This window comes from Thalassophryne amazonica, chromosome 14, assembly GCF_902500255.1.
Source record: "Thalassophryne amazonica chromosome 14, fThaAma1.1, whole genome shotgun sequence".
Taxonomy (NCBI): domain Eukaryota; kingdom Metazoa; phylum Chordata; class Actinopteri; order Batrachoidiformes; family Batrachoididae; genus Thalassophryne; species Thalassophryne amazonica.
The window spans coordinates 14,659,249-14,667,850 of NC_047116.1; the positions used below are offsets into that span (position 1 = coordinate 14,659,249).

Genomic DNA, 8,602 nt, shown 5'->3' on the forward strand with positions numbered 1-8,602 from the left:
TGACAACATACATCAGTCAGTAGCTCCAAAGCGCCTGCCAAAACTAGGAAAACTCAGAAGTGAGTGAAGGTTGAACAAGTTGATGCATTAATGTGCCATAAATTACTCTCATTGTTCCATTTGAATTGATACTGAGAATCATTATTATTTTTGAGTTCTTTGAATATTTATTTTTACAGTGTAGATTTCTGAACCACACTGTATGTTTTTTGGATTCACGGCTGGTAGCAAAATACAGGTTGTGTAAAAAGACTTGGTTGGAAAAATTGACCTGACCCAACAACAAAAAAATTTTTTTGGAGATTTTGTGTGTGTGTGTGTGTGTGTGTGTGTGTGTGTGTGTGTGTGTGTGTGTGTGTGTGTGTGTGTGTGTGTGTGTGTGTGTGTAAATAGATCTGAAAATGCATCGGAGAGCTCATATTTGTCTGGGGAGAACCCCCAGACCCTCCGCCATGGGCTTCTGACCTTCCCAAAAATTTTCATGTTTTTTTTTTTTTTTTTTTCTCCCATGGCTCACTTTCATCACTGGTATATTCACGTGGCATCAACTTTTGGCAGCGTCTTGCCCAGTCGCTCCCGTAGGCTTGTGTAGGCATTAGGATTACAAATTTTAGAACTCTTACTACAGTAATATGAAATGTCTCTGCCTGCTTCTGATAGTTTATAACCTTGATTATTCAGACGATGAATAAATTGATTTTCTTCAAATTTGTTAAGAAAGTTGGGCCTCTGGGATTAAATTGGGGAATTTGATGGTCTGTTCATATCAAACAAAAGAAACTAAAAGTCCAAGTTTAGATTTTGTAGTTTTAAAAATACAACAGTGTATTTATAAAAAGAAAAAAAAATGTGTAGGCACCCTCCCAAGTTTGAATGTAACTTTGACTCAGACCTGGAATTTTGTGGTATTTGTTCCTCCACTTGTTCTAGATTAATGTCTTTTTTATTGAATGGCTCTCTGTTCTGTGTTGGCCTTAACTTCTGGTTTTGTTGTTTTTTTTCCCTTCTTCGTTTCAAGGCAAAGAAAGTGGGTGGCAGTGAGGGGGGAGAGTCAGAGCTGAAGAAGTTTGACAGCACAGGACATGACAGTGATCTGGTGGAGTCACTGGAGAGAGACATTGTGTCTCGTAACCCTAACGTACACTGGTGTGGCAGCATGCATGTCCCCCCCTGTTTTTGGTCTTTGGCCACTTTTCTTCAGCACAGCTGACTGAATTTTGTTGGAAAACTGCAGGGATGACATTGCTGATCTGGAAGATGCAAAGAAGCTGCTGAGGGAAGCCGTGGTGTTACCCATGTGGATGCCTGACTTCTTCAAGGGCATTCGTCGGCCCTGGAAGGTACATACGTGCAAAATGAATGCCCTTACACACACAAACAAACATGCAAAAAACTATGTAAAAGCAGCTCACCACTGAGTGTCAGGTTTTTGTTTTTTGTCTCTGTTCAGTCTTGCAGTTTAGCAGAGAGGATGTGCTTTTACAAGTTGTTAGGCATGCATATCTCTGTGGTCTTTGATTACCCATAATTCTCTTCTTTGCATGTGTCAGTACCAGCGGAGATATGCAGCAATGTGGATGTAAAAGCCAACATTAAAGCCTAAATCACTTAAAAGGGAACTCTGGCATTTTTGTTTTTGGGTTCATCGCCTTACTCGGAACAAAAACTACTTTTCTGCACTATCGATTTAGAATGCAAACACAGTCGTGGTCTAAATAGCTGCATAATATAATTTTGCAGGACAACCTAAAAACACCTACTTTAAACCACCATTGAACAGGTGCACCTTGAAATGGATGAAAATTAGAAGTGTCTGGTAGTGTGGAGAGGATCCCTACAGAGGCAAACCTGCATGCTTACCCCACTAAAGTAACGTTATTAAAAATACAATTGTAAACACCTATCACTTGCCACTAGGAGACGAGAGCGGGAAGCTTCCAAGACCTCAATTTGACGATGGTACGTTTTAATAACTGTTGCTATAAATCATGTTAATACAGATTAGAAATATTTCAAAATACTTATGTAGAAATCAAAGGAAATGAAATCCGAGATTCAATAAGGACAGCACTTGAGCCAACACATTAGACCATTACCCCCCAAAATACACTGCTACCTATTTTTGTTTTCATGTTACAGGAAAAAGAAAAAAAATTCCAAGTATGCCTTACGAAAATAATATATTAATTAACTGATTATGAAAATAATTGTTAGTTGCTGTTCTGGTTGTAACTTCTCATCAGATTCACTTTAGAAACTCAAAATGAAATGTGGTCATTTCATATTTTTAATTTACTCTTAGGATTTTTTTTTTATCATCACTTAACTGTTATTTTTATCATCCTGGCAGAAATGGGCTTCTGCAGATAGGAGCAAATCCCCTCAAAATCTGGGACTAGAAGCTGGATTCCCTCCTACCCCGGCATCTTTGATTGATTTGTTTTCTGTTGATCGGTTGTTTCGATGTTGCTCACATGCCATCTGTCTTCATCATTAATATTTTGCCTGATCAAGCTGTTTGTTCCTGACTGTGCAGCCAGTACTGGAACTCATCGTGTGAGTCCTTTTCCCCCCTCTTGTCCACCATGTGAGAGTCAGTACTTCATCACATTTGTCAGCAGCACAGTTCTGCCATTCATCAGATGGTTGCATGCATAATTGGATTTGTTATTCAGTTTTAACGGATTCTGGACTGGAGTTGAACCTTTGAACCCTTGGTCAGTGCAGCGGTGCTGTTGAGCTGCCACCCATGAGAGGTTCATAAAAAGACTCTTCACTGTATACTTCTGTTTGGAAGGTGATTTTCTTCAAGCCTGTTTTTGTAATCGGCTTCTGTAGATGTGTCGTCTAATGCACATCCATTGAGACTTAAATACTGTGAGGGGTCTGGAAAACATTGTGATAGTTTACAATATTGTGTAGCAACACAACAAGATATATAACAATACAAATGAGAGTTTTATTTGTGAATTTTCTCTCAGGGAGTGTTGATGGTCGGTCCTCCAGGGACAGGAAAGACCATGTTAGCCAAAGCTGTGGCCACAGAATGCGGGATGACATTCTTCAATGTGTCCTCATCCACCCTCTCATCCAAATACAGGGGCGAGTCTGAAAAACTTGTTCGTTTGCTCTTTGAACTGGTAAGAACAGGAGTGAGCGGAACATTATGATACTGAGCAGAGAATATTAATACGCCAAAGAATGCATCTCTTTCCTCCTCCCCCTGCTCAGGCCCGGTTCTACGCTCCAACCACCATCTTTATAGACGAGATCGACGCCATCTGTAGCAGAAGAGGAACATCGGATGAACACGAGGCGAGCCGCAGGGTCAAATCTGAGCTGCTGATTCAGATGGATGGTAAGTGGATGGTGGAATATTCCAAAATTTGTCAAGCAGCAGCACCTCTTTGTTCATGTCTAATAATTTGGTTATTGATTTAAAAAAAAAAAGAATTAAAAATTCTACTTTAGTGCACAAATATTCCTGTATATTTAATGTGCGCTGGCTGTAGGTTTGTAGGATTTAGTGGGTTTTATGAGAAGAAATGGAATATGGCATTTATAACTATCTGTTTATTTGTATATAATTAGCTGTAATAATGAATTGATTTGTTTTCAGGAGCTGAGAATGAATTCTTCATATCATATATAAATGAAAATTAAAAAAAAAATCCTGTTTCCACTGATCATCTTTGAGATGTTTCTACAGCTTAATTGGAGTCCACTTGGGGCAAATTCAGTTCATAGGACATGATTTGGAAAGACACACACCTGTCTACATATAAGGTCCCACAGTTGACAGTGCATGTCAGAGCACAAACCAAGCATGAAGTCAATTTTTAAAATAAATTTGCAATAATAATAATAAAACTTTTTTCATGTTTTCAGTATAGGGTGTTGTGAGTAGAATTTTGAGAGAAAATAATGTATTTACACCATTTTGGAATCAGGCTGTAATGTAACAAAATGTGGGAAAAGTGCAGTGCTGTGAATACTTTCTGGATGCATCGTATCTTGCAATGCAGCCGGAATCAGTAGTTGCTCCCCTGTGCTTATTAGAAGAGAAGGCAAGAGAGCGTGAATCTCCACCATCAAAGAAGAGAGATCAATATTTGGTGCTAGGGGGTTATTGAAGAAATTGGTTAAAAAAAAAAAGAAAAGTAAAAGTGCCAAAATGTACATTTTAGCCAGTAACGTTTTGTTTGTTTTTAAGATTTTCATCTTTAGCCTGGTTGATTTGTTGTTATTTCAGAATTCAGTGTCCAAACACAGAGGATGTGCTTTAGCGAACAGTTTCCAAACTTATGCAGGGATGAGAGTTTTCCGCGGATTTCCGCTGATTTGACAGTCCTGGGGTTCGATTTTGTGAAACGGCCAAAACCGTTGAAAAAATTTTAGGGAGGGTAAGAATGCAAAAAAAAATTAATGCCAGGGGTCCTTTGTTTAATAAAATTGTCATCTATTCAGAACACTGAGTGGTCTTTGTTTGTTATCGCCGACAAAGCAAGTTCGATCAGTCCGTCAGTCAGCCGAACGCGGAAGTAACGCTGTGCTGATCAGTGACCAGTATGAAGTAGGTGCACAATGAACATGTAGTGTAAGGGAGGTAACTGTATTCTTTCAACTTCCAATATTCGGTAGTTTTCCCTCCAACAAATCATAAAAAACGAGACGTATCGAAGCGCAGTCGAAGCTATTACTTACGCACGTTTCATTAGTTATTACAAAGCTTATGACCAATCAGCGCAAAGGTTATATATGCGTTTCTCCCGCATTTTCTTCGGTGTTGCAAATGCAAAATGGCGAAATTAATTCCAAGAGGCGAAGGATCCACGGTCCTAGAAATTGATAAAGAGGTGAAGAACAAGTTCAATAAGCCCTGGCTTATTTTCCTCTGAAAATCGAATTTGCCAGTCTCATCCCTGCTTATGTACCAAACTGATGAAGTTGACCGTAAGTCACACAAATTGTAATATACACATTGTAATTTGTCTCTGCTTGGTTTGTAGGTGTGGGCGGAGCCCTGGAGAATGATGACCCCTCTAAGATGGTGATGGTCCTTGCTGCTACAAACTTTCCCTGGGACATTGACGAGGCGTTACGACGACGTTTGGAGAAGCGGATCTACATCCCGCTGCCCACAGGTGACCTGAGAGCCCACACAAAGCTCGACGGAGCATCAGTGCAGTGATCAAGTGAAACACGAGATAATTTGGGGTCCATGCTTTTTTTTAATTCCTCACCTGGTGTAGTTAGAAAATGTGAAAATGGTTTCATGAAAAGGTTCGGTCGTTTTGCCGTAACCCTTAACGCCCTGTGTGTGTGTAGCTGTGGGCCGTGTGGAGCTCCTGAAAATCAACCTGAGGGAGGTGGAGGTGGCCCAGGATGTGGACCTGAACCTGATTGCTGAGAAGATCGAGGGCTACTCTGGGGCTGACATCACCAACGTCTGCAGGTGTGTGGGTGTGGACAGGAAGCCACACCCACACTTCCAAATTAAGACAGTACTGACTGATTTGCAAAAAACAACACCTGTGTAAATTCAATAGGTAGTTGCATCAAAAAGTTTTCCAAAATGAAAAAGGCTTTTAAACACAGAACTCAAATATGACCTACAGCACATGTACTAATTTTCTTTGGTAACATGTCTGCTGCAGATTCAGTCAGCACACACAAACAGAAACACTTCGCAAAGCTTCACAACACAAACAGAAATTTAACTGACTTCTGCTCTTTGAGAGCACCGACTGGCATATCTCCAGGGACGCAGCAAGAACTGCTGGAGGAGTGAGTCTGGAGAAGTATTCATCTTTTGTCGCCACTCATAATATATCAGTAAGTCTGTGGATGATGTTACCACCACCAGAATAATAAGGACCCACCCCAACCAGAAGCCCTGACTGACTGCAGAGATCAAACCTCTTCTGAGAGCATGAGATTTGGCATTCAGGACTGGTGATGCAGAGGCACTTAGAGCAGCGAGGAGAAATCGTACTGCAGACATTAAAAGGGCCAAGGCTGACTGTGCTCTTAAGATTCAGGGTCACTTCACAACAAATGACCTCCGCAGCACGTGGGCATGCATTAAGAGCATCTTGGATTCTGTCAGAGAGGACACTGAATGCCTCAGAGACTCTGCTATGCCTGATGCTGTCAATGCCTTTTATGCCCACTTTGAGGATGGGAACATCACTTCTAGGACTAGACCCACTGTGCCACCTGGTGAGGAACCCCAAAGTGTTACAGCAGAAGACCTCAGGTGGGCCCTACAGAGGTTACCACACAAGGCTGCAGGGCCAGATAACATCCCAGGAAGCTTCCTGAAAGACTGTGCACACCAGCTGTCTGAGGAACTGACTGACATCTTCAACACCTCACTCGCCAAAGCACTGGTACCATCATGCTTCAAATCTGCCACTAGCATCCCTGTCCCAAAGACCCCCACCGTATGGTGCCTGAATGACTTATCACCCGGTAGCACCCATGCCAGTAGTGATGAAGTGCTTATCAAGAAAGAAATATGTGTACGTACCAGCATTGATCCACATCAGTCAGCTTACAGAAAGAACAGGACCTCTGCACATGCTGTCACAATGGTTGCTCACCTGGTCGTCACCAACCTTGAGAACAAAGACACTCATGCGAGTTTGGTCTTCCTAGATTTTAGCTCTGCTTTTAACACAAGCATCCCACAGACACTCGTAAATAAACTGGAGACACTTGGACTATGCAGATCACTGTGCAACTTGGTACTGAACTTTTTAACCAACAGAAGGCCGATGATGAAGATCCACAATGTCTTTTTGTCCTCCATTGTCATCACCACTGGCTTACCACAAGGATGTATCCTGGGCCCACTGCAGTACACTCAGCTGACATATGACTACACTGCCAAACATCAGAGCAAGACTGTCAAGTTTGTAATTAAAAATCCTTGAATCCTTTAGTGTATTGTACGTAAAATAATATAATGTGAAAAATATAGCTAGCGTAAGAATGAAATCATCAATAGAGTCAATATGCTTGATCAGGCAGAGATGAAGAGTGGCATGCCACGGTGCACTGAACTCTTAGTTAAAGTCCTCGGGACAGAGACCAAATAGTGTTGTGAGTGATTCTGAGGTGTTGTGAAGCTTTGCAAAGCATTTCTGTCTTTGGGTGTTTGTGTGAATTTACTGACACATTATTAAATATTACATGCGAGGTCAGTCAGATTTGTTTGTGTTCTATGTGTATGCAATTTATTATTTTTTTTAAATTTCAATACATTTTTCGATGCAGCTACCTGTTACTGAATTGATGCAGGTGTTTCTTTTTTGTTTTTTGCATTTGTAAATGTTTTCCTCTTTTGCTGGTGTCTTAATGTGCAAGTTAATGTCAGTTTGCATAAAGCTTCAAATGGAAAATCTCTTCAGATTCTGGAAAATAAATGATCATGACCACAAGTTGTTTTGTTCCCGTGCCCCAACTGTACGCCGTCAACACCTGATTTTTCTGATCGGGCTGCATGGGGTCGATGGTGACAGTGGACCCCGGGGATTAGCAAAAGTGTTTTGGTGGTGGGTTTAACGTTTTGCTCCTCAAGGACACAAACACATTTGGAGATTGAACCCACTGAACCTCCATTTAGTGGAGAACTGGCTGGACTGATTGAGCCCAGCAGTGACTGAGGGGCTTACAACATACTGAAAGTGGTTTTCAGTGTCCCCAGGTTCCAGTCCTGGCCTGAATGACTTTTGCTACATGTGGGCAATTCTGCGGTAACAGAATTGCAAACTGAGAAATTTTTAATGGCCAGATTTTGTTGTAATTCTATTATCATAGAATTGCCTGTCTTTCCCTCAAGATCGCTAACAAAAAGCTATGAACCCCCACCCAGACAAAAACGCTTATCTTGCATTGAACTAAACAAACAATCGAACAAAAAAATTTGAATATCTGCCCCAAAATGTAATAATTTGTGTTCAAGATTAGACCCAGTATCAAAAAACCTCTTGTTCCACAATAATTAAATAATGGGCCTCTGGCTGTACAGAGAGTTCTCAGCATATTTAAAGAACTAAAAAAAAACCAAACAAAATAATTTTGTATTTTTATGGATTACTTGCTGTCCAAAAGTAAACATGTTCCATGTGTGTCTTCTGAAAGAGGTGATTAGTAACAGAGACCATCTCGGCTGGTTTTACTTCAGGGACGCGTCCATGATGGCCATGCGCCGACGTATCCAAGGCCTGCGCCCCGAGGAGATCCGAGCCCTGTCCAAAGACGAGCTGCAGATGCCTGTGACCATGGAGGACTTCACCCTCACCCTCAAGAAGATCTCCAAGTCCGTGTCTGCTGCCGACCTAGAAAAATACAAAGCCTGGATGCTCGAGTTTGGGTCTGTATAAAAGCGTCACTGAGACAAAACTTTTCTAAGACTGGTCTGACTTTGGGGGAACAGTGGTGTAAACTTTGGTTAAAGACGTAGGCTGGTGTCCAAAGGATCCTTGGTTCAGTTCCCCAATCCCTGAGGAAAAATGACTGAAGTGCTCCTTGAGCAATCCCCAAATTGCTCCTTGTGTGCAGCTGGACACCTTTCATGACTCCACCTTGACAACAA

General features: G+C 41.4%; 1 protein-coding gene across 1 annotated transcript in view; it reads left to right on the forward strand.

The window, feature by feature from the left end:
* Positions 1-8,392, forward strand: part of katnal1 (katanin p60 subunit A-like 1) — a 13,726-nt gene extending 5,334 nt beyond the window's left edge. The window contains exons 4-10 of the mRNA XM_034186362.1: positions 1,019-1,146; positions 1,235-1,340; positions 2,982-3,140; positions 3,232-3,358; positions 5,010-5,144; positions 5,329-5,455; positions 8,192-8,392. Of these exons, the coding sequence (XP_034042253.1) occupies positions 1,019-1,146; positions 1,235-1,340; positions 2,982-3,140; positions 3,232-3,358; positions 5,010-5,144; positions 5,329-5,455; positions 8,192-8,390 (981 nt within the window). The 3' untranslated portion in view covers positions 8,391-8,392. The remainder of the gene's footprint in view (positions 1-1,018; positions 1,147-1,234; positions 1,341-2,981; positions 3,141-3,231; positions 3,359-5,009; positions 5,145-5,328; positions 5,456-8,191) is intronic.
* The last annotated feature ends 210 nt before the right edge of the window (positions 8,393-8,602 follow it).